Below are 25,003 nucleotides of genomic sequence, written 5' to 3'. Positions count from 1 at the left end.
ATATATATATATATATATATATATTTTCATATCCAGTTTTATTTTTTTTTTTTTCATATGTAGCTTTTCCTGTTTATTGTGAAAACAACTGCCAACAGAATGAAAGAAGGTAGATTTCTCTTTTGACTATGGAATATTTGGATTTGGTGAGCTAGAAGAAACCAGACTTGTAAGCATTTTAAAAGTGCAAGTTGTGTCTTAACACTTAAGCAACCTCGTAGAGGAAGCACCGACTAACCAAAGGTGTTTTATTTGTCCCACGTGCGAGTGGCGAGAACGCATGCAGTGCCGGGTGCGGGCATGCAAGGCTATCCCTCACTCGATCAGCAATTACTGGTTTTAATGGAGGTTTCAAAGATGCTCAGGGTATAATCCAATATAAACCACTCTTTAGTTTCGCCGGCTGGTTCATTGCCTCCTTTAATCAAATTCATATATTTTTTAATTTTTATTTATTTATTAATATAGGGTGTTTGGACTAATTTACAAACACATCGACTAATCCCACAAACCCTAAAATTAACACTCTTAAATGATTCAAATTCACGAATTATTGAGAAGAAAATTCATATATTTTATTGGTTTAAGAGGGTGTTGCGAGTGTGGTAATGATTATTTTTTAAAGTTTTTTCACCTAAAAATACATTAAAATAATATTAAATTCTTTTTTTTTAACATTGTAATAAATCAAAATAATACAAAAACACTTTCAAAACAAAAAAATAGACTAAGTATAACCTAGTATTTACATAAAATTATTAGATTAAACTTGGATGGAATGTCATCACATACGTCAATGGGATGGCTACAGGAAACGACATCTTTGTCTTCCAACATTGGAAGATACCGAGGGAATCCTTCGTGACAAAGTTCTCCGAAGCATCCTCCCCGAAGTATCGCATGTCTTGAAAGCCAAAGCTACCAGCTTCACACGCAAGCTCTCGATGAAAGAGCGGATGAAATTTGTAGACAAGCAGATAAATACATAATTTATTATTGTTTTATACCGTTCTAGCAATTGATGTCAGATATTTTATTTATTTTTTATTTTGAAAAAAAAGGAGTCATGATGGTTTGGTCTTCTTGGGATTAGAGAGGACAAATAAAATCGTTGTGAAAAAGGTCAATGACGGAAAATAGTCGGTGGACACAATTCCGGTAATTGGAATGGCCACACCTTGTATCATCGAGTTTTTTTTTTTTTTTTTTTTTTTTTTTTTACGAGGAGATTAAAAATGATTTTTTTATATATAAATATGCAAGAAAAAAAAATTGAGTTCCGTTTTAATTTATTTTTATTCAGCTGATTTTTTTTTTTAAAGTTAATATTGGCTTAGATAGGTCTCGTGGTGTTTTCTTAGATGTTTTCAAGTAAAAATAGATTTTCAATCTAAAAATCTCACTTTTAATTTTCTAGTCACCGCACTAATAACTATTGCAAACTCGGCAGCCCTAGATAATTCATTATTCATTTTTTTTTTATAAAAAAGATGAACAATTTATGAAAGAAGTAAATAAAAATAATATCGTGGTGTAAGTTTGCCTAACATGCTTAGGTTTTTCTCAAGGGCCTTGGGCATTGGATCACTCAAACCTACACACCTTGCATGATATTTTCTTCTTCTAATTTAATCATTTGATATTTATTTTTTAAATTTTATCATTTATTATTTGATGGATTTTAAGTTGGTCCTTGTTTTTTATTATATAATTAGATAATAAAATGTTATTGAACCTACCAGAGTTCCATAACCCACATCATGAGTTTACGAGTTAACCACAACTCACTTAAATTGTTTCAATATGTAGCTGTTTGGATTCTTATAAAAAGAAAGATGTCATGTTGATTTTTAAAAAAATCTAGATTCTTTTTTTATAATCATTTAAGTTGTTTTTGGATATTTTATTTATTTATTTTTGGATTTGTCAAGTTAACTTAATCATGTCAAAACAACTCCTACAAGATTGAATTTGAAACTTGAACTAGAGAAAAAGTCATGTCAAAAGTTTTAAAATTTAATTTGCTAGACTAGGTTAAGCGACAATGTTAAAGAATTTAATGTGACTTAATTTTTTTTAATGTTTTTTAAAAATTAATCAAACCTACCTCTAGTACAGCGCAAGAAGTAATATAGTAAGTGCGAAGAAAATTGATGATTCATTTTCTGCTAGCTTGACCTGAGATTTAGATCTCAACGAGATAAACGCATAATTTACTAGTTTTTCTAACGCTCTAGAAATTGATGTTAAATATTATAAATGTTTGAAAAAAAAAGGTTCGTGATGGTTTGGTCTTAAGCAATGCATTAATATATCATAAATGAATCACAAGCTAAATTTTGTAGAACTTATATGGAACATTCTTTCTATAAAAATAGAGCTGGACTGTTGAGGCCCATCGACCCAAAATCTCGTGGAATTACCCACTACAGGCCTCATGTAGGCCCAAGATACCATGCAATCAACGAAGGTGGCCCAGGCCGGCAAAGATATCATCATCCTAGTCACCATCTCCTCCTCCGGTCCTCCATATGAAATAAAATCAAGGGAAGGTCAATACTCAATTGTCATTTTCCCTTCAGCTACCCAAAATTTCCCTCCCAATTGAAAATCTGAATCTGGCTTCGAGAGAGATGGAAATGACAGAAAATCAGAGCGACAAAACGAGTAAACAAAAGAGAGAACGAAACCTACTGGCCTTCACTGGAGCTGCTGCTCTCGCTGCTCTCGCTCTTAGCTTGGCTATCTCCGCCCTCAATTCCCGCCGCAAAAAGTCCAACAAGAAAGGTTTTGCTCTTACATTTATCGCTCACTCGTCTTAGCCTGCTTCAGCATTGCTTGAATCTAATTACTTGCTGTTTGTTTGTGGTTATTTAGATCTTTCCGGGTCCAATGCTCGCATTAATCTCTCGGCATCTGAAATTCTCAAACTAGCTGACCGAATCATTGCTAAGTCGAAAGAGGTTCACGACGCCGTTGCTTCAGTTCCTCTTGACAAGGTATTATCATTTTTCTTTCCTTTTTCATGCAATTAAAGCCCTAATTTTGTAGATTTGTTCATGCTTCTCTTCGGTCGGTTAAAACTTGCAGGTTACATATGCGAATGTAATATCGCCCCTAGCAGATTTGGAGGCACATCAGTTTCCGCGGGTCCAGTCTTGCGTGTTTCCAAAGTTGGTTTCCACTTTAGAAGATGTGCGGAAAGCGAGCGCGGAAGCAGAACGCAGAATCGATGCTCACGTTTCGATGTGCAGGTTTGATTTATTTATTCTCATTTTTATGCACTTTAGAAAAGTTTGGTGCTGCTTTTATCGGTGATCGCGAAGGAGAGGCAGAGTTATAGAAAAGTAACAAATATTGGAAGGTTTTGTTGCATGCATGATGTCGCTACGGGTTGAATCTGAAGACAATGGTCAATCTATAGATGCGTGTTCGGGTTACATATGGCAAAAACAATGTCAAGTGTCCATCATTAAATTGTTTATAGTTTAGAATCTAGGTTTTGATTCTTGTTTTTCAGTTTTTGACCTCACTCATACAACCGAAATGCCAGATTATCCTGTTTGGATGGTTGGGATGCATGGAAACAATGTAAAGGTTCTTATGGGATGTTCTTTACTGTTTTACCTAGTTCAGGCTGTTAAAATGCATGGAGCCTGTTAGAAAAAAAAGGAAAGTAGCTGCAGAAAGCGTTTTAATGGTGTTCTACAGGTGGCTTGATTTCATGATGGCTGCTTCAAAATAGTCAGAAAGATCACCATGGAAGGAAATGGTGATCGGTAAGGTTGCAAGTAGTGCTTCTCAGGAAAACTGTGGAGTTGTTTTGATGCAGTGCATGGTTGAGACCAGACCAGGATAAATCTGAAATCAGTTGCTTTTAGCTGGTGCAAGTCCTTTTTAGTCGGCCTGTCAACAAATTTAGTAGTGATGCTCTTAGCATTTGTGTTAGAGCAGCTCCCATAATCATATATGTTGGCTTACTGTGGTTGTAAAAGCAACAATGTGACATTGCTAAATTAAAGTGTTGAAATCCAATAGTTTTGATTGCATACAGAAATGAACATTGTCTTGTTTCATGCTGATCAGCAAACGTGAAGATGTATACCGCGTGGTAAAGGCCTTTGCCTCAAAGGGGGAGTGGATGAATCCTGAAGCTAAACACTACATTAAGTGCCTGGTAAGGAAATTTATATGTTTTTAGTTTCTTCCAGGCTTGGAACCTGACTTACAGTGCTCTGTTTATTAGTACTTGCATCCACTGAATGATTGGCATTGCTCTTAGGAATATATGTATCATTTATTTGATGCTTTCTCAAGATTCTTGTTAAACAGCATAAATTTTCAATGGAAGTTTTGATTTTTTTCCTGATCAGTGACAGGTCAGAGACTTTGAGCAGAATGGTTTGAATCTCACTGTTACCAAGAAACAGGAAGTACAGCGTCTGAGAGCTCAAATTGAAGAGCTAAGCTTGCGATACATTCGCAATTTGAATGATGATAGCAGCTGTCTTCTTTTCAGCGAGGCAGAGCTGGTTGGATTACCAACAGAGTACCTTAAGGTACTCTTACTTTTCGTTTTGTTTCCTTGGTTTTTTGCTTTTCATTCCTTGAATTTTAACCGTCTCATGTGATTTCACCTTATCAATGGAGGATTCTCTGCAGTCTACAGACAGTAATTTGAAATAATATTTCCTTCAATTCTCAAAGAAGAATTTCAATATCTCTTTTAACTATGGAGTGTCAGAACCGCAATTATTTAGTAAGTTTTTTGGATAATTGATGTGAGGAATTCGGTTGACAAACGAAGTAACTTGAACTAGGTGTCTGGCTGAAAATGGAATTAAGTGAATATTTCAATTATATAACTTGATGGTTTCAAGTCCTGAAAAACGATATTGACTCACCATGTTCAGAGTGCTGAAACTTCCTCCATCACAAACAGATCCACAGTTTATATGCGAAGCTTTTGATCTGGGAAAGTAAATTTTTGATCTTGGTTAAACCTTGATATGAGCAAATTATATCCCAAGGAAAAAGCAAATAGAAACAAATGAGAATTGTTGTATGAGTTCTGCATTGTCTTCTTATAAGTCAGACGAATCGTCCCTTATGTTTGTCTTGTTATACTGGAACTACTTCACTTGTTTTTCAGAGCTTAGACAAGGCTGGAAATGGAAAATATAAGATCACATTGAGAAGTCATAATGTTTTAGCACTGCTGGAGCTTTGCCAGGTATGATCTTACAGGGTTCATTATTTTGTGTCTTGTGTCACCAGCTGGTGCCAACTTTTTGCTTGCCTGTGTAAAGCCTGCATCATCTACTGCTCTACCACTTTTGACTAGAAAGTGTTTTCATATTACTCCTACTTTTTAATTTTGGTTTTTGGACTTACTACGTATCTTTGATGCAGTTTTACTTGAGCATATATATTGGAATATTAATATGAATGCTTGCATTATCTATTTTGAGCCTGTGAAGGTAGGAACAACGAGGAGGATGGTTGCTGCAGCATATGGGAAGAGGTGTGGAGAAGTCAATCTTTCTGTGTTGGAAAGTTTGGTAAATATTGCATATATTTCTCTCCGGGATCATAATTTTGTTTGAAATTGCCAGAATGTGTCTGTTTTATAAGATATGGTCCACAGCTGCGCTCTTTTGTCTTTACACTAAAATCTTCTATTTTTCAAGTAGAGAACCTTTTACTTGACTATTAATCTAGTACACGATGTTGAGATTTTGGCAGTAAAAACCCTAAAATTTAGTGTCAATAGTTTTAGTTGCAACCGCACAATTATGTGCTGCTTTGTCATTTGGACAGAACTAAGACATTTGAAGCATTGAGGTGATTCTTATTTTAATTTTAAGATTCCTTGGGACAAAAAACTTCTTGGTATAGTTTTGATTAGCACAACAGTTTGTTACTTGCCAAGTCTAGAATGTATCTGTATATCAAATCTTATAACTGCAGTTGTCATTTACTTGTACCGCTTTATATATCATTTCAAATGCATTTTTATGCTCTCGTATTGTAGGTTGAGTTGCGCCATAAATATGCTCGGTTATTTGGCTATTCGAACTATGCTGACTATGCTGTTGATCTAAGAATGGCAAAGACATCCACAAAGGTTAGTGTGATGTTATTTCCTTAAAGCAATATTACATATAATGTTCATTAAGAACAATGGATAAGGCTAAAAACATGAGTTTGTGCGATTTCATTTCCATAAAGCAACGTTATGTATCATGTTCATTCTAGAAATACAGATGAGGCTAAAAAAAATGTTTCTTATGCTGATTTAGCTTTCAGTTTTTGCCTAGGCTCATTCCATATACACCACAACCATTTAATAATCAAAACATCAAATTATATCATTAGCTGATGTTATTTATTTTCCTTATATTTGTTGGCTAGTGGATTGCCGTTGCTATTTTAACTCTGTGACGTTGAAATGGTCTCTCCCTCTAGCGGTTTTTCTTTTAAGAAAACCATAGATAAAACATGCTGGCAGGTGCATAACTGGTTCTTTTGAGTTAGATTCATCATTTTATCTACTCCGTCTATCTCATAAAGAAGCCAAATTTATAGTTGCACATCTTTTATGCTAGTGCATTAAATATCCAACTTTCACCTCTTATGTTTACAAAACCAACATCACGTTTTATTTTAGAATGCAATCACATTTTTTTTGGCATGGAACATATGAAAAAGAAATATAAAATGGTACCATGAGCAATCGAATAACACTTATGTTCTAAACTGCTCAAATTTGAAAATGAAACCAACAAAAACTCAAACATGGACTGTAAACATGGGATAGCAAGAATAGTAGTTACCTAAATAAGAGAGTCTTAAACTGTTTTACATTTAAGTCATTCCTCTTATAGTCCTGTTTATGCTTGCAAATCAGCCAAGTCAGTGTCCAACTACTCACAAGCTGTCTTCCTAGCTGTTTTGTGAATCTTGGTCTGAATAGATTTGATGAGTTGAGGACTGTGATTGAATTGTTTGTTAGTTCTGTTTGAGAATTGGTTGTATAAAACTTATTATGTTAGGACATTGACTGTTTAGCCAGCACATCTTATTATATGTTCTATTGAATGATGCTTTTATGCTTAAATTCATTTAGCCAGTATCCCTATTTTCTTCAGGTATTTGAGTTCTTAGAGGATATCTCTGCCAGTTTAACTGACTTGGCAACGGGGGAGCTTGCCTTGTTGAAAGACTTGAAGGTTGGATCTTGTTTTGACATCTTTCACCCATGCCAGTTTTTTTCTAATGTCCCATACTCTTACTGTTCTTCCTGTGGCAATGCATCAGAAGAAAGAAGAAGGAGAGCTTCCATTTGGAATTGAAGATCTACTGTACTATGTGAAGAGGGTTGAAGAAGCACAGTTTGATCTGGACTTTGGAGCTCTTAAGCAATACTTTCCTGTGGATGTGGTTCTGTCTGGAATCCTCAAAATAACCCAAGACCTTTTTGGTAATTATCTTATTTACAACACTAGAATTTAGAGTCTTCCTATTTTCTTGCTTGCCTTTTGTTTAATGAAGTCCATTGAAGAGTGATGTCAAGTATATTATGATCAGTGCCCCATCTTGCTTCATGCAGGATTAAGATTTCAGGAAGTTGCAGATGCTGAGATTTGGCATGGTGATGTTAGTGTCTTTTCTGTTTTTGACTTAAGTTCAGGTGAACTCCTGGGTTATTTCTACCTTGATATATACACAAGGTTTGCTTCTTACTTGGGTTTCTAAATCTAGTTTTGACTTGTAGGTTTCTTTTCTGAAATAAATGGTATTGTTTTATGACAGGGAAGGAAAATATGGTCATACATGTGTAGTTGCTCTTCAAAATGGTGCATTATCATACAGTGGTGAACGACAAGTGAGTTTTGTAAACAAGTGTTCATGTCTCTAATCCCTGACAATTTCAACTCAATTCTGACAGCTCCTTTCAAGAATCTTATTGTTAAACAAATTGTTTCATTCTTTTGTGGTCATGTGGATATCCTATGGCTATTTCAGATGGTTATGCCTGTTCTCATCAGTTTGAATGACTCTTTTATCCTTCTTAGATTTGTTTGGTTGAACTAGAGTAATCATTAGTCAGCCATTGGTTCAATGACTAAAAAAGATTTTTTATTTGAAAAATAAATTAGCTAAAGGAGTTGATGACTTTTCTTCTTTGAGTTGCTATGACTCCTTGTCTTTGTTTGTTTGCTTGGATTCATTCAAGTTTACAATCTAATAAACTAAAAGTCCCATAAGCACTTGTTTGTCCTTAAAAATAGCTGTTATACTGACTTGACCGTGATTTTCTGTAACTAGATACCAGTGGCATTGCTTATCTCCCAATTACAAAAAGGCAATGGTGGGCACTCTGGTTTATTAAGATTCCCTGAAGTGGTTAGTCTTTTCCATGAGTTTGGCCACGTGGTACGTTACATTCTGTTAATGCCATTTGTTTCATTTCAAAATCTCTGTCAGTAGCTTGACATGTTGAGGTGGTTTGATGCCAAGGATGAGTAACTTGGCTTTTATTGATAATGAGGTTCTAGGTCCAACATATTTGCAATCGTGCATCCTTCGCCAGATTCTCTGGGTTGCGAGTTGATCCTGATTTTGTGGAGATCCCTGCGTTGGTGCTAGAAAACTGGTAAGCAACTTTATGACATTGAACCTTCTTATTCTGTCAGGGCACTGACTTACCTTTACCTTTTGATGCTTGTGGAATGTTTAGGTGCTACGAGAGCTTCTCGCTGAAGTTGATTTCTGGTTTCCATCAGGTGACATGCTTGTCTTTTTCAGTAAATTCTTGACCGATAACATGGTCTTGTGCTATTCAACACTCACAAAGGAGAAGGAAAGGGAGGATAGGGGATGACAACCATATTCTCCCTTCCTCCTTCCCTCTTTTTAAATAAGTGTGCTTGTGTATATGGTCTCATAATTGTGCAACATGCAAAAGACATTTCTTATCTTCTATTTTGGTTGGTTCTTCATATGAATATACCTGGTGGTCATTTATTAACTCTTACTGAATGGAATTTTAAGTCATCCCTTTAGATCTGCTGACACTGCTAGTGATTATTTTTATGATATTTATGATTTGTAGGATATCACAAAGCCCATCAATGATGAAATATGCAAATCACTTAAAAGATGGCGAAATTCCTTTTCTGCGCTTAAATTGAAGCAGGAAATTCTTTATTGTAAGTCTCGCAATATCTTTTGTTTTGTGAACATGGTTGTATAAATTACTGGAGACATCCTTGAAATGTAAGAATCCTTAAAGTTGTTTATATCATATTAGCAATCCAAAGTTTTTTTTTTTCCTTTCATGTCAATTGTTTTTATGTGTTGGGTATTTCCGACACAGCTATGAGAAAAAAGATATTGGTAGATATTCTTTATATAATTTCATATGGTGGGATTTTGTTGTGCGTGATCTTGTGATAAAAGGATATTGTTCAGTGTAGTACTGCAGTTTTATAAGTTGAATTAATGTTACATTATGTTAGAGGTAGTGTCTGATTGGGGGGTTCATTTTGAGTGACAGTTGAATTTATAAGTAGGGGAAGAATCAGTTTGTAAAATACCAGGAAAAAAACATACTGGTATTTTGGTAACTTGAGTCAAATCTAGCGTGTTTAGAGTCTTAGGCAAATTTTCTCAGGATAGAAGTTTTTTATTATCAGGGTCTTCCTATTCAGGAACAAGATTTGAATAGGACAAGTAAGAGTCGATGAGTCTAAAGTCTAAACACATGTAATCTAGTTATATTTTATTTTTAGCGGGATATTGAGTGTTTGATATTCTTTTACTTCCTTTCTCCTCTTTCTTCAAATCCACTCTTGCACTTATGCATATAAACACAAAAGATGCCTATTCCTGGATAATTTTATGAAGACCATTCTCTGTATTTTGAGTATAGCTTAAAGGTTTCTGGGATTATGTTGTCAGGTCTCTTTGATCAAATTATACATTCAACTGACAATGTTGACATTGTCGAATTATTCAAGCATCTTCATCCTAAGGTAAGAACTACCCCACTATTCCATTAGCATATAGAGCAACAAATGAATCTGGTGCAGAGGATGGGGAATCTTATCCACACCACCCCTGTAAAGTTATGTTTATAATAATACTAATAATAATTTATTTACCTTTGTTTCTCCAGGTCATGTTAGGCCTGCCAATGTTGGAAGGAACCAATCCAGCTTCATGTTTCCCACGCAGTGCTATTGGTTTTGAAGCTGCTTGCTACAGCCGAATTTGGAGCGAGGTTTAAATAACTCTTTTTTCTAAGTTGTCTACTGCATGACCATGGAGTGCCATATACAATACATTAGTATGGTCTTAAATTATTGCATTTTTAATTGCGCTATGTCATGGAGAATTCATTTCCCCAGCAAGGGTGCCACCAGACAAAATTGAATACTGATTCCTTGAATGCCTTTTAGGTCTTCGCAACTGACATATTTGCTTCAAAGTTTTGTGATGATCTCGTAAACCACCATGTCGGCATGCAGTTTAGGAACAAGGTAATCTTTGCAATCTTGTGATTATGTTCATTTGTTTGACATGTTGACACTCATTATTGTAGAAGGTTTGCCATTAATGTCTTGCTTTGTTCCCCGGAAGACGCTGTTTATAGAAGGATGCGGGTCTCCAAGGACTTGTCCATTGAAATTTGATGGCAATTATTTTGCAACCTTTTTGTTGTTTATTTCTCACCAGGTATTGGCCATGGGAGGAGCGAAGGAGCCCATTGAAATTTTGTCAGATTTTCTTGGAAGAGAACCATCTATTGATGCTTTTATTGACAGCAAGACCAAATATAGCCCATGAAGCCAAATTCTCATAAACCAGGTTTAGATTTGCACTCGAGATTCTCATAAATCTATGCCACCACTTTTTATTTGTGTATATAAATTTTTATCGCTACTAGTAATCAATTGTGCTGTAGTACCTGGACTCCAGCTAAGCTGTTCATCATTAATTTTTGAGAAAAAACAAGTCGTTCGCGCTTGCCTGCCCGATAAGCAGTAATGATGCCTTTGTAATGGCAAGTCAGAATTATTTAAAGGCTTGTAGTAGGTTGCTTGGTTTGGTGGTCACAAGTTTTAGGGTTTTTGAACGGAATAATTAAAATAAACAAACACACTGCTACTTCCTTAATGGTGGTATTTTCTTGGGATATTTTTAATGAACATTCCCGCTAGAAAAGGCTGTCAAATGGACCTTAAACGTTGTGTTTTCTAAATATATTAGCAAGGGAAGGAACACGCTATTGAAGTAGGTAGAATGAGCTGTCGAATAAGAAGCAGAATCGTAATTAATTCATCAATTCGTTAATTTCCCACAAGCTCCATAAAAATCAATGGATATACCAAACCATAAAAGCGAACAAAAATTTAGACCTGGCCAGTCATCCCTAGCAGCAGCAGCAAAAGCGTGTTTTTTTTTTTTTTTCAAAAACATCTCATTCTTAAATCACTAAAGACTTTCATTAAAAACTTAATACAACAATGGCCTCTTTATTTTTATTTTTCTGACACCTGTTTAAGCTGGATGCCATGCTTTCATGTGACCCTTTGTTCAGAAGGTTATTGACTTTTAATTAAATTCAAATAGGCTACTTTCTCTCATCCCTGTATTATCTTCACACGTTGCATGTGATAAGGCCACTCCCCATCTTATAATGTTCAGGCATGGCAAGGCTCATCATTGATAGCATAATCTCTTTGTTACAGACACAAACAAGCTTCTTGTGCCGTACCCAAAAAAAAAAAAAAAATTAATTCCTGTGATTGAAATTTACCAGAACAAATAAATGCCCAGATTCAAACCTAGATATATGAAGTTACTTACATATTTATCTACAAGTTAACCAAAAATACCAGGTAATTCTACACTAGAAAAACACTTTGTTACAGGGGACTTGAAAGAAGATTTTTCCTAGTGAATGATGGCTAGTATTAGTGTACGTTCAGGACAGTATTTCAACTGAAGATTTTAAAAATTTTGATTTTTTTTATTTTAAATTAATTTTAATAATATTTTTATATATTTTTTAATGTACTGATATTAAAAATAAATTTAAAAAAATATTATTTTAAAATAAAAAATACTTTAACAAATAATTATTACTGCTGTCTGAAACACCATCTAATATTTCTATAGCATAGTAATAGCAAGCGTGTGTGTGTATATATATATTATTTTTATGAAAAAACCCTGTATATATATATTTTTTTATAATTAACTATATGCATAATTGAAAATTTAGGGACGGCTGCGATGTTAAAACATAGGGGCTCTCGCGATCGCAAATGCGCCTAATTATCTTTCGGTTTAAGCAGCCTAGGATAATTTTCCTAAAACGACATGACACAGTGACGTTTATGGAGAAAAACGGGCCTTCGGTTTTGAAATTGCAGCGACCGCGTATGTTCGTATTTTGACTGTACCCCAAAGTAGAAATATACATTATATAATAATAAAAAATAACTGTGTATTAAGAGAATAAATTAAAATACGCAGCCCATCCCATCTCATAAGCGAGAAAAATAAGTGAAAGAAATTTTCCCAGTCAACAAACAACATCGAGAACATCAAGCAGCAAAATTTTGTGTTCTCCCGTCTCTGTAAGGTTCATACTATCTGCATCTTTATTTGGTTTCTAGATTTGGGTTTCTCTTTTTCTCTTCCTCGCAACTCTCTTTTTACTGGAATTTTGTTCAAGAGCAGAACTCTGATTATTATTTTTTTTGCATTTAATTCAGGTTTTGAAGTATATAATTTGATGACGGAAAGTGTTGAGTATGCTATATAGTTTTCTCCTTTTCTAGTAGAGAAAGGAATACGTTCAGAGAAGAAAAGGGTTCTTTTTTTCTCCTTCTACTTTCTTGAATTCAATTTAGAAAGTTGTTCCTCCTCCTGTTTTTAGAGTTATTTTTCACTTTTGGGTTTTTGTAATAGCTGTAAAAAAGTTTTGATTTTCGGTGCTGGGCTTTTGGCGAAGAGAGAGGAGGGGTTTTCAGATCTTTGGAGAAGTAAAAAAGTGTTACTAATAAGGGTTTTTTGTATTGGTTGATTGAGATTGGGGAATTAAATGATTTTGTGTGTTTGCTTTTGATTTTGTAAATAGGGAGGGCTTTTCATCTCTGTTCTTTCCTTGACTTTTGGAAGTATAGATTGGAGATAGAGTGGGCCTTTGGTTGGGTACAACACAATGGTTTTATTCTATAGCTTATCTTGAAGTGGGTTTTTTTGATACTAGGGATTGCAGATTTTGGTTTCGGTTGATGAATTCTGATATATTTTGGATTGGATATTTCGGGAAACATTGTTGTTGTTGTGTTAGGCTGGGGAGGCATTCTGTGTTGTATTTATAAATTATGCTCAAACAAATACTTAGTAAGCTTCCGCGAAAGTCATCTAAGTCAACTGCAAATCGTGACCACAGTGGTAATCATGCTGCCAATTCAAATGCTTCTAGTGGCTCTAGAAGCAGTGGTGGCAAGTCCGCCAATTCAAGCATCTCATCCATAGCAGTAAATAGTTCTGTCCCAGATGTAGCAATTCATCATGGAGTGAATTCGAAGTTGAATGGAACTCTAGGGTTTTCTCAGTATGAAGGACTGCCTGGATTCAAGGATGTTCCGAATTCTGAGAAGCAGAGTTTGTTTATTAAAAAGTTGAACATGTGTTGTTTCATATTTGACTTTACTGATCCTACAAAGAACCTCAAGGAAAAGGAGACAAAGCGACAGACGTTACTGGAGTTGGTGGATTATGTAACTTCCATTAGTGGTAAATTCTCTGAAACTGCTATGCAAGAGGTTATGAAAATGGTGTCTGCAAACTTGTTTCGGACATTCACCCCTCAACCACGTGAGAACAAAGTTATAGATGGTGTTGATTTGGAGGAGGATGAGCCTTCAATGGATTCAGCATGGCCGCACTTGCAAATTGTGTATGAACTTTTCTTAAGGTTTGTATCATCTACTGAGACAGATGCAAAATTGGCAAAAAGATATATCGATCAACCCTTTGTTCTTAAGTTGCTGGACTTATTTGACTCTGAAGATCCCAGAGAAAGGGAATACTTGAAAACAATTCTTCACCGCATCTATGGAAAATTCATGGTGCATCGTCCATTCATCAGGAAATCTATCAATAACATTTTCTATCAGTTTATTTTTGAGACTGAGAAGTACAATGGTATTGCTGAGCTTTTAGAAATTCTGGGCAGTATCATTAATGGGTTTGCTCTGCCATTGAAAGAAGAACATAAAATGTTTCTTGTTCGTGCTATGATTCCTCTGCACAAGCCAAGATGCTTAGCGATGTATCACCAACAATTATCTTACTGCATTACACAGTTTGTGGAGAAAGACTGCAAGCTTGCTGATACTGTAATACAGGGATTGTTGAAGTACTGGCCTGTCACTAATAGTTCAAAGGAAGTCATGTTCCTAAATGAGCTGGAGGAGGTTTTAGAAGCAACCCAGCCATCGGAATTCCAGCGCTGTATAGTGCCCTTGTTTCAGCAACTTGCTCGGTGTTTGAACAGTTCACACTTTCAGGTAATAAGATTCTAATACCTAATACTTCATAAATGCACAACTCATTTCGCTATTGTAACATGCTTCCCATTATTTATTTATGGAAAAATATGAACTTCTGTGAAAATGCTTCGTATCAGCAAGATTGTTATTAACTTCAGTATTGCTTTAGTCATTATATCAGCGAAGAAATCTCTGCAGTCAGATTCTAGAAGTTTGTGTGATTTTTTTTTTTACTACTATTTCCTCTCTTCTTTGTTTAGTAAGTCGGTTAGTGTTGTTGCAAATCATTCTCTCAAGTCTCATCTACTTAGAATTTGTATGTTGCTCTTGTTATGTTTTTCTTTCAGAATTCATATCATAATATTATCATCACCTGTTAAATTGGCTGGGCAGATATGAAAAGAGAGAAGTATAAAGGTTTCTTATGTTTTCTGTAAAGAAACAGAATGTTGAAGACGATGTTAGACATGAGTGTTCCATCAGGAAACTTATCTGAGACAAAAAGGAAAACTATATAGAGGGTAAAACTGGATGTAAAAATTTGGTGCTTAGCCATCCATTAAAGCAACTGATAGTTTATTTCTTGGTTGTAGGAGGTTCAAATTAGGCCCATGTCAAAGTAAGAAAATTGCTGGAGACTATCAAAGTTGGTCGATGCTAAATCTTGTTAATTCTATATGTTCTTATTGAAAACATACATCAGATGGTGAAGCAACAGTTTAGTATCCGTTTGTCAAAAGCAATATAGGTTCTAGAGTTTTATCATGCTTTTTGGCTCATAATAGATTGCTAAAGTATCTCTGAGAAAATCAAGCAATTTTATTGGTTTACAACTATATGGTAAAATTTTAAATTTGTAAAATTAAGGTGTGCTCTTTTTTGCTTGAATGAGAGGTCATGAATGGCCAAATGTTTCTTCCCTGGATGTTAATCATTCATTTGGTTCTAAATCTGAGTCTGGTAACCTGCATCCTCATGTATGATGACATTCTGTTTCAAGTTTCAGCAGCATTATTGTCCCCCCCCCCCCATCTTTCCTATTGTGTTTTTTCCTTCTCCTTTTATTTTTTAGGTTAAAAAAGAAGTTAAAGAATAGATAACTTTAGTATTGGAATTGATTGGGGCCTTTCCATTTCTTGTGTAACATGGTTTGTTTTGCAATAAATGATTAGAATTCTGTATGTAGTGAGATTTGGTATTTTAACAGTGATAAATTACCCTGTTTCTCTGGCAATATTGAGACCCTACTACAAGTAATTGAATAAAATAAGACTAGAATGTGAATCCCATCCAGAATTATATTCTGAATTCCATTTCTGGTCATGTTTGAGTGTTTGTTTGCCCTAGGATGATGCACATGATAATGTGCTATGTTCAGTTCTACATGCTAGACATAAAATGTTGAAATACAACTATGGCCATAACTGTTGAGAAAAATGCCAGCCATTATGATGAACTTGCCATTAGTATGTTCAAAGCTGTTGTGGATTGAATCACTAAATTTATTGTGGAAACATGTTCCATACAAGTGAATGGTTTTCCTTTAATCTATGGTGTTTAGTTTTTCACTGTGATATGATAGCTTCCATTCTTCTATTTAAGTTGTTAAAATCAGTATATGCGACTGATGCTTTGCAGGTGGCAGAGAGAGCATTGTTCTTGTGGAACAATGATCCCATTGAGAACTTGATCATACAAAATCGCAAGGTTATACTGCCCATTATCTTTCCTGCTCTGGAGAAAAATGCTAGAAACCACTGGAATCAAGCTGTCCGTAGCTTGACTTTAAATGTACGCAAGATCTTTGAAGATCTTGATCATGAGCTGTTCAATGAATGCCTACTAAAGTTTCAGGAAGATGAAAAGAAGGAAGTTGAAATTAAAGCAAGAAGTGAAGCTGCATGGAAACGGTTAGAAGAGATTGCTGCTCAGAAAACTGCAAGTGATGACAAGGTGGTTGTTCCTTGCTAAACAATCACTTGCACCGCGTCAGGTTAGCTGTTTGCTGAAGCTTAGATGTTTGTTGGTATCAACATGGACTGTCAATTTTTGTTGAGATGGATTAATTATATTGATAATGCTTCTCGTAGGTGTTTGATATGGTTTAAAATTCCTTTACTGCCTAATAAACATTTTGTATATTGATCCTTCCATTCTCACCAAGTCTTGCTCTTTTTTTTTTTTTTTTTAGCTTAAAAAGTCAAACGTAATCGCCTCTGGTAGAAAGTTGAAAGGCAAATTACTTTATAGTTTCCCAAATTACATTTTAGCTTGAAATGCTAGCCAGAAAATGCTGAAAGAAATCCCATTTCCATGGATTAGCCAATTCTTCTGGTGCAAGGAGCTATCATCATTATAGATAGTGAAACAGTAGGGTGGCAATGATGGAAATACCCTCTTTCGATGAAGGTGCAATGATGCCATATCCACCATATGACTGTAGGAATTGTCATCATCTGTGTTAATCACAGACACAAAAGGGTAAATATCATCTCATAACTAATGGTAATTTGATTCCACACGAATTTGGATCCAGTCCTCGAACCTTCCCTCCTCGCCTTTGCAACTGGCACCTGGGTTGGGTTTGACAGACCTAGCTACCATTGTTATGGATAATTCAAGCATATTTCTAAATTAAATTAAAAATCATTTCTAGATAAAAACAATACACAACACAGTTGTCACTCTGCTGTCCATCATTATCCTGAAATATTAGCAGTAAAAGAATCCTCAGTAAGAGGATATATAGTTTTGAGCTTGAGTTCCTATTAATCCTCGCGCAAAAATATGTTTTAGTTTGACCAATATCTTAAATATTTCTAATGATCTCCACATTATTATAATAAAATTATTAAGAGAAATATATGTATACAAAATAAAAATACATTTTGAAAAACATCTTTCCGTGTTTCTTGAACACATTACTATTTTGAGAACATAATTAGATTAGAACTAAAATATTTGTGATAATTTAGGATATTGATATACATATAAAAAACCACTGTAAGTACTCTTTTCTAGTTTTCAAATCCTGCATCTATTATACGGTAATTGTTTTTGGTTGGCTGGGAAAATTATATAATCCGGATATAGATTCTTACTTTTGGCTGGGGCCTTAATTTTCCACCGATAATTTGAAAGAAAAAGGGACGAATAACAAAAAGAAAAGTAAGATCACAAAAGAAGGATGATATTATGATAAATATAAAAATTTTGTTAGGTAATGTTTGTTTTTGTATTTTAAAAATATTTTTTTAAAAAATTAAAAATATTTTTATTTTTTTTATTTGTTTTAAATTAATATTTTTTGGTATTTTTAAATCATTTTAATGATATACTAGTATCAAAAATTATTTTTTAAAAAATAGTAATAAAATTTTATTTTGATATATTTCTAAGTAAAAAATACTTTAAAAAATAATCGTAACCACACTCCTAAAGAGGCTTAAATGTAACATGATTTTATCAATATACTAATAAAAACACATTTAGATAATATTTAATTTATTGTTTAAGATCGTAAGAGATAAAAATATAAAAGATTAAAATGAGATATTTTTTATATTTATTATTTTAAAAAAAATAAAAATTCACTTTACAATTATTTTAAAAATAAATTTATTTTACTTCTCCTCCCCGTTTAATATCAACCATAACGCAAGTTAAAGATATCTTATCGTAATTATTATCATAATTATTATCCTTAAAAGTTAAAACTGTTGTCCGAATGGATGGAGAGAGTGGCATTGCTTTAGGATTAGAAACTGTGAATGTCTAGAGGGTTGGTTTGGTCACTTTGGTCTCATTCTCTCCCTGTCTCTTCTCTGGCCCAAAGTAATCGAGGAAAAAGAAAAAGAAAAATAAAAATAAAAGCTTTTCGTTGCTCTGCTTCTTCTTTTTGAAGTCTCTGCTTCTTCTGTAAGTAATATTAAACATTCTTGTTTCTTCTTCTCCTCTTTGTTTTTCTGTTTTAACTTTCGTATTTCCCATCCCCATAATTTATTGATTTCGATTCTGTCTAATATGATAAAAAAGCTACTTTTTTTTTGTTGTTGTTTGTGATCAAGCCCAGATGAGATCGTATCACTGTCTGAATCAGCTGGTTTTTGGTCTACAAGAACTCAACGAAGGAGATACTACTGGTGTGTGTATGCATGATTTTCTATTGCTTCAGTTTCTGCATCTGCTTTCTTTAATTTTTTGAATTTCAAGTTAAAGGGTCTCTCTCGATTCCCATCTTTGGAATTTTTTAGCTTTTCAAAAAGCCATAAAGGACAGCCAAGTCGATGGTGATTTCTGCAATAAAAAATGCTTCTGGGTTTTGTTTGATTTCTGATAGCAATCCTGGGTTTGTTTTCTTCTGTGGTTTCCTTTGATATGGATTCTATGCATCTGGTTACTCTTCTCTGATTCTGAAGTTGGGTTTGTGTTGTCCTTTAATGGACTGAAATCTGCTTTAGGGGACAATCTGTATGCGCGTGGGTTTAACAGCAACTTTGATCCTTGTGCGCGTAGAATTTTTTTTTTTTTAAAGTTATGATCAAACAAATACTTGGTAGGCTTCCCAAGAAGCCTTCCAAGTCATCCGAGAATCGTGAATTTGGGGGTCCATCTATTGCCCCTTCAAATACTTCCTCAGCTTCTAAAAGCACCAGTGATTTCCAGAGCAACAGGCTTGGAACTTTAAACAACTCGTCTCCTCCTGGTCTTGATTCTGCTCCTCATTTAGGTTTTAGTCATGGAATGAAGCCTACCCAGGCTGGGAATCCAAAGCTGAATGGCAGTTCAGTGCCTCCACCGTATGAAGCATTGCCTACATTTAGGGATGTCCCGAATTCTGAGAAGCAAAACTTGTTTATTAGAAAGCTCAACTTGTGCTGTGTGGTGTTTGACTTTTCTGACCCCACTAAAAATTTGAAAGAAAAGGATATCAAGCGCCAGACGTTGCTTGAGCTCGTGGATTATGTTACTTCTGCAAACGGGAAGTTCACGGAAACTGTCATGCAAGAAGTTATAAAGGTGGTATCTGTTAATTTATTTAGGCCGCGTACTCCACAGACCCGGGAGAATAAGGTATTAGAGGCCTTTGATTTGGAAGAGGAGGAGCCCATGATGGACCCAGCATGGCCTCACTTGCAAATTGTGTATGAATTCTTTCTTAGATTTGTTGCATCACCTGAGACAGATGCAAAGTTGGCTAAGAGGTATGTCGATCACTCTTTTGTTCTCAAGTTGTTAGATCTCTTTGATTCTGAGGATCCAAGGGAGAGAGAGTATCTGAAGACAATTCTACATCGCATCTATGGAAAGTTTATGGTGCATCGCCCATTCATCAGGAAGGCTATCAATAATATCTTCTTCCGTTTTATTTTTGAAACGGAGAAGCATAATGGGATTGCTGAGCTTTTAGAGGTGTTGGGTAGCATAATCAATGGGTTTGCTTTACCTCTAAAAGAAGAACACAAATTGTTCCTTGTTCGGGCACTGATCCCCCTTCACAAGCCAAAGTGTTTACCTATGTACCATCAGCAATTATCATACTGCATTACACAGTTTGTGGAGAAAGACTGCAAGCTTGCTGACACTGTTATAAGAGGTTTATCAAAGTACTGGCCAATTACTAATAGTTCCAAGGAGGTCATGTTCCTAAGTGAGTTGGAGGAAGTCTTAGAAGCAACTCAACCAGCAGAATTCCAAAGATGTATGGTACCCCTGTTTCGTCAAATAGCTCGTTGCTTGAGCAGTTCACACTTCCAGGTAATATACTGTAAATATGTTCGCTCTCTCTCTCTCTCTCTCTCTCTCTCTCTCTCTATGCTAGATAAAGGATCATTAAAGTTACCTCTCCATGAAGAACAATTAAAGTTATCTCGTTCTCATCTTTGATTTGACAAGAATTTAATGTTTTATTCAAGCCATGATGAAGCATGGTTGAGTTGTTGAGAATTTCTAGGGTATCTGCCTATTGCATCGGTTAGCTTCTGGTCTGTTTTTACTGCTGTCGTCCAGTCTTCAAATATCAAAGTTCTCTTCATCTTGCTTTTTTATGCAGCGTAATTTTGTTATGATACAATTGTGCAATTTTCAGAACTTTGAGCCAGATTTATTTCTTTTGCTTTGGTGGTAGGCTTAAGAATTTTGTACTTGGCCTCAGTTTTTTTTGTAACTATTTCCATTTTATCTTCAATAAATTATTTAATTTTTTAAGGTTTTAAAAGAGTTGACTTGGCAACTATTTCATGTTAGCCACTGATGTAGTGACCAGATTCCGTACCATTTGATGTCTTTGGTGCGATGTGTGTTACTGGGCAAATGCTTATGCTATTAGTTAATAGGTTGACTTCTTAACTGGTTGATGATTTGGCTTCTCATTGCGAGTTTTGTAAAGAATTTTCATGTTATTGATCAACAAAAGTTGAACTAGTGGTATGCAAATAGAAAATTATGAAAACACATGGGCTATAATTGTATTTACCTGTCAAATATAGAAACTGGAATTATAAAAGCATGCTTTCCACAATTGGAGCTGCTGTAACCGGGAATTTGTCATTGGGTTACAGTTCTAGTTGAATTTAATAACCATTTTGCGAATTGGGTGAAAAACTGGCTGACATGAATCGGTAAATGGCCTGGGCTTGACAAGTATGATGGTAAGTAATACTTATTCCCTTTGTGCCACGAAGAATGTCTTGTTTAACTTTTCATACAGTTTTAGAAATCTCAATAAATACAACACAATGCCAGTGCATTTTTTTTTTGCACATTTTCAAAAACTGCTCTGTTCTTTTTGAGAAGTAGTTGTATTTAGAAGTTTAACTGGTATAATAGGAAAATAAAGGAATTAATTCCTTGACTAGACTATATTTGATAGTAAGATGGATACTCTTTCATTTACACTGTTGGTCACTTGCAGGTTGGTCTTTGGCTTATAATAACATTTGAACTGAATCCAAGTTTCACACTTCTTTTTTCTGGATTTGTTCCCGAAAACTTACCTTATTCTCTGACAAATTTTAATAAATATATATAGTTTTTCAATCCTAGTTTAACCTTGGTTCAACTTTTGTTTCTTGTCCTCTCCTTCCTTTGTTTGATGATGGTGCTGGTTCTGAAAACATTCAAGACAAGTAATTATAATAAAAAAATCTAGTTGCCAATAATAGCCACCAATAAGGAATCACATGCATTCAATATGGGGTGATGGCCTCTCTAGAAGCGTATAGTTCTTAGGAAACTGTCTGTGGTGACTGCAAATCATGCAGAAGCTGTGTTACTTGGTGCTGTACTCAAAACTTAAATAAAATTTAAGCTGATACAATGGTTGGTTGCGAAACTGGTATTGCCAAGTAAACAAATATAGCCTATCAAGAATGAGACTATGAATGTTGTTAACATCTAAGACTTGAAGAAACATATTCAGCTGTTCTCAAGATTTTCCTTTCTGTGCGTGTCTTCATGTGGTGTGTACTGCAATACTTCTCGACTGTTGAGCTATATTCTCTTTTTAACCACCTATAATTAAACATGCCGTAGTTGAGAACCAAAAACATAGGAGTGAATATAAGCCTTTTCTTCTGTGTTGAGTCAGTTTTCCTCTGTGCACAAGCTATATTATAAATTAGTACCCTATGTTGAGAGGGAACACTGCTACTTCAATGTTAGTTCAGGCAGTTCTTATGGGTTAGGATTGTTTTTCTAATTTCCTAATGGGGACATGCTGCTTCTTAGGGCAGTTCTTTAGCAGATATTTAAAGGGATTGTAGCCTATGCAGTCTTCCATAGCATGTCTCTCATCCCATGGATGATTGATGGACCCATGTGCTACTCAGGGGTAGCCAATATTTTGGAATGCTCTGGCAGCTTGGTCCCAGCTCCTAAGAACTGTATATGGAGTGCCAATTTTGCTCTTTTGTCACGTTTCAGACTTAGGTTTTCAACTTATGTTGCGCTTAAATGAAAGATGAATTGTTGAAAAGCTAATTTTTTATTGCTAATGGAATGTCGTATAAAGTGGATTGAATCAATCAATTAATGGTTATCGCGTACTATTTGTTCGAATACATGTAGATCAAAAAACAAAAGAAGCTGAAGCACTTGCAACCGAAGTGTAGTAAATAGAAGATTTCAGGATCTCTATATTTAAGGAATAGCAATTGGCAGGTGTCATCCTAGGGTGCTGTTTTTGTTCTCGTGGAGTGTTGTTTTTGCTCTTATGTCTCGAGTCAGACTTGGGTTTTCAACTTATGTTGCAGATAAATGAAATATGAATAGTTGAAAAGCCAATTTTTTATTGCTAATGAAATGCCGTATAAAGTGGATTGAATCAATCAATTACTGGTTATCACGTACTATTTGTTTGAATACATGTAGATCAAAAAACAAAAGAAGCTGCAGCACTTGCAACAGAAGTGTAGTAAATAGAAGATTTCAGGATCTCTATATTTAAGGAATAGGAATTGGCAGGTGTTAACCTAGGGTGCCGGTGTCATGCCAATTTTGGAAGCACTTGATGTGGGACCATTCTCTGATCTCTCCTTGTCCTTGTCTGGATTTTGCTTTGTGCCTTACATTCTCCATGGCATACGTCTTCAAGCAGTCCAGACACACTAAATGTGCTTATTTCAACACTAGGCCATATATGATTTATAGGTTCCACATCAGTTGCAGCCTTGAAGTTAGGCTTGACAAAGATGATGTTATGTGTGCCAATGATGGTATTATGAGTGATGCCAGTGATGGTGCCAGATGGCGTGAGTTATTAATTTGGTGGCATTGTAGGTGTGTATGCAATTTTGGTGCCGGGGGTAATAGTTTGTGGTGTTAGGTTGATTGAGTGGCAAGTGGCGACTAGGGTAATGTGCTAGTGGTGAAGGTGACTATTTCAGATTGTGCTTGTGGTGCTTGTTGTTTATTCATTGGTCTGGATGTTAAAAGATTAATGATGCATGTGGAGATCAGTCACATTATATTATAAACTAGTTTCTACAGAACTGTTTTGATCCCCTGTTTCGAGTTCGGGAATTGCTTTATCATTGGCAGGGACAACTTTAAGGCAAGAGGCTGTAGTGCTGGTTCTGCTAGTGATTAGGCCATCTTCATATATTATCTCTTCATAATCACCAAATGCAAATAGTATGTCTAGTTTCTTTTTAAATTAGGCTTAATAAATTGCAGTCTGATCAATGCTATAGCCATGACTTCCAAAGCTTTGAACTTTAATTAATTAAATCAATTTGGATTCAACTAAGGTGTTCATTTCTGAATTATTTTCCTATTTTTTGGAATACATAAAAGTCTTGGCTGAGGGGCTTACTGTAAATGTTTTCTGCTCTTATTGTAGTCTTGGTTATCTACTGTTATCATTTTTTTTTCAAATATTGAGATTCAGGTTGACTCTTTATAATGTGCGTATCTTTCATGGCACTTGTTTCCTAATTCAAAGGTAAGTTTACTGATTCTTGCTCTTACAGGTGGCAGAAAGGGCTTTGTACTTGTGGAACAATGATCATATTGAGAACTTAATTAGACAGAACCGCAAAGTTATACTCCCCATTATCTTTCCTGCCCTGGAAAAAAATGGACGTAACCACTGGAATCAGGTGGTGCAGAGCTTAACAGTTAATGTTCGCAAGATCTTTGCTGATATTGACCCTGAGCTGTTCGAGGAGTGCTTACGCCAGTTTCAAGAAAATGAAGCGAAGGCAGAGGAGATCAAAACAAAACAAGAAGCGACCTGGAAACGCTTAGAAGAGATTGCGGCAACAAAAGCCGCGAGTAGTGAAGCAGTCCTTGTTCCCTGAGCTATACCCACCTTAACATCTTCCGGCTAGAGATAGTGTTATCCATATGTTGTATAAAATTATTCAATTTCATTGACTGGTCTCGGAGTGGCAAGATGGTCATTATGTGTTATGAGTTTGATATTCTCATGGATCCATGCCCGATTTCTCTTTTCTGGTTCCCAACGTCAAGATGTTCAGGGTATGATATCATTGTGTAGCAATGTAGCTGACAACTCTGCTGTTTGCTGGGGGGACTATATACTGGGTAAGGCCAAGAGCTAATAGCTGAACTCACATTTATAATGGAGAGGGAAAAACTAGTAAATTTTGTTAATTTTTATTCGTATTTGATATTTAGAGCGTCACATGAAGAAGCTACAGATCACACAGGTGATTTAAGGAACTGTCTTGATTTTAGTTTTGGTCGTGTTTTACCAACACTTTGATCTCATTTCTTATTTGCATGTATCATATATATGTTTTATTGTGTAAAAGTGAAACTTTTTTGTGGGTGTGAATTTTGCTTTTTTATTAATAACGATAGATTTGAATGGGGTTAATTGCAAAGAGATTTTCTCTGATGGATCGTTTTGGATTTTGTTTGTCTCCTCACTCAAGACATCTCAGCATCTCCCATGTAAT

At 35.2% G+C, this 25,003-nt stretch overlaps 3 protein-coding genes across 9 annotated transcripts; all 3 read left to right on the top strand.

Annotated features, from left to right (window-relative positions):
- The first annotated feature begins 2,537 nt into the window (after positions 1–2,537).
- Positions 2,538–11,301, top strand: LOC118048831 (probable thimet oligopeptidase). Of its 2 annotated transcripts, none has more exons than XM_035058651.2 (20): positions 2,538–2,787; positions 2,878–2,999; positions 3,091–3,254; positions 4,087–4,177; positions 4,380–4,559; positions 5,153–5,233; positions 5,481–5,561; positions 6,035–6,127; positions 7,152–7,232; positions 7,324–7,483; positions 7,613–7,733; positions 7,816–7,888; positions 8,332–8,439; positions 8,562–8,659; positions 8,744–8,789; positions 9,119–9,215; positions 9,967–10,040; positions 10,184–10,288; positions 10,467–10,547; positions 10,744–11,301. In XM_035058651.2, exons 1-20 carry the CDS (start codon positions 2,634–2,636, stop codon positions 10,852–10,854), a joined length of 2,121 nt encoding a protein of 706 aa, XP_034914542.1. In that variant the 5' UTR covers positions 2,538–2,633; the 3' UTR covers positions 10,855–11,301. The 2 variants fall into 2 exon arrangements, with proteins under 2 accessions (XP_034914542.1, XP_034914541.1); XM_035058650.2 differs by having other exon boundaries at positions 7,321–7,483.
- A 1,210-nt stretch (positions 11,302–12,511) lies between these two features.
- Positions 12,512–16,732, top strand: LOC118048832 (serine/threonine protein phosphatase 2A 59 kDa regulatory subunit B' eta isoform). Of its 2 annotated transcripts, none has more exons than XM_035058652.2 (3): positions 12,512–12,653; positions 12,792–14,597; positions 16,218–16,732. In XM_035058652.2, the coding sequence occupies exons 2-3, from the start codon at positions 13,407–13,409 to the stop codon at positions 16,548–16,550; spliced, it is 1,524 nt and encodes a 507-aa protein (XP_034914543.1). In that variant the 5' UTR covers positions 12,512–12,653; positions 12,792–13,406; the 3' UTR covers positions 16,551–16,732. The 2 variants fall into 2 exon arrangements, with proteins under 2 accessions (XP_034914543.1, XP_034914544.1); XM_035058653.2 differs by having other exon boundaries at positions 12,512–12,658.
- Positions 16,733–18,316: 1,584 nt separating this feature from the next.
- Positions 18,317–24,510, top strand: LOC118048833 (serine/threonine protein phosphatase 2A 59 kDa regulatory subunit B' eta isoform). 5 transcript variants are annotated; one of them, XM_035058657.2, is made up of 4 exons: positions 18,317–18,497; positions 18,652–18,721; positions 19,309–20,336; positions 24,050–24,510. In XM_035058657.2, the coding sequence occupies exons 2-4, from the start codon at positions 18,652–18,654 to the stop codon at positions 24,377–24,379; spliced, it is 1,428 nt and encodes a 475-aa protein (XP_034914548.1). In that variant the 5' UTR covers positions 18,317–18,497; the 3' UTR covers positions 24,380–24,510. The 5 variants fall into 5 exon arrangements, with proteins under 5 accessions (XP_034914548.1, XP_034914547.1, XP_034914546.1 ...); XM_035058656.2 differs by having other exon boundaries at positions 18,647–18,721; XM_035058655.2 differs by having other exon boundaries at positions 18,652–20,336.
- Positions 24,511–25,003: the final 493 nt, after the last annotated feature.

Source organism: Populus alba, chromosome 10, assembly GCF_005239225.2.
Source record: "Populus alba chromosome 10, ASM523922v2, whole genome shotgun sequence".
NCBI lineage: Eukaryota > Viridiplantae > Streptophyta > Magnoliopsida > Malpighiales > Salicaceae > Populus > Populus alba.
Note: the sequence above shows the minus strand (reverse complement) of the source record. Positions and strands in the feature narration are given on the sequence as shown.

Coding starts and splice junctions, on each gene's coding strand:
- LOC118048833 (XM_035058655.2), top strand. CDS start 19,116: ATGATCAAACAAATACTTGGTAGGCTTCCCAAGAAGCCTTCCAAGTCA. Junction 20,337..24,049: donor TGAGCAGTTCACACTTCCAG/GTAATATACTGT, acceptor TTGCTCTTACAG/GTGGCAGAAAGGGCTTTGTA.
- LOC118048831 (XM_035058650.2), top strand. CDS start 2,634: ATGGAAATGACAGAAAATCAGAGCGACAAAACGAGTAAACAAAAGAGA. Junction 6,128..7,151: donor TGGCAAAGACATCCACAAAG/GTTAGTGTGATG, acceptor TATTTTCTTCAG/GTATTTGAGTTCTTAGAGGA. Junction 10,548..10,743: donor GCATGCAGTTTAGGAACAAG/GTAATCTTTGCA, acceptor ATTTCTCACCAG/GTATTGGCCATGGGAGGAGC.
- LOC118048832 (XM_035058652.2), top strand. CDS start 13,407: ATGCTCAAACAAATACTTAGTAAGCTTCCGCGAAAGTCATCTAAGTCA. Junction 14,598..16,217: donor TGAACAGTTCACACTTTCAG/GTAATAAGATTC, acceptor GATGCTTTGCAG/GTGGCAGAGAGAGCATTGTT.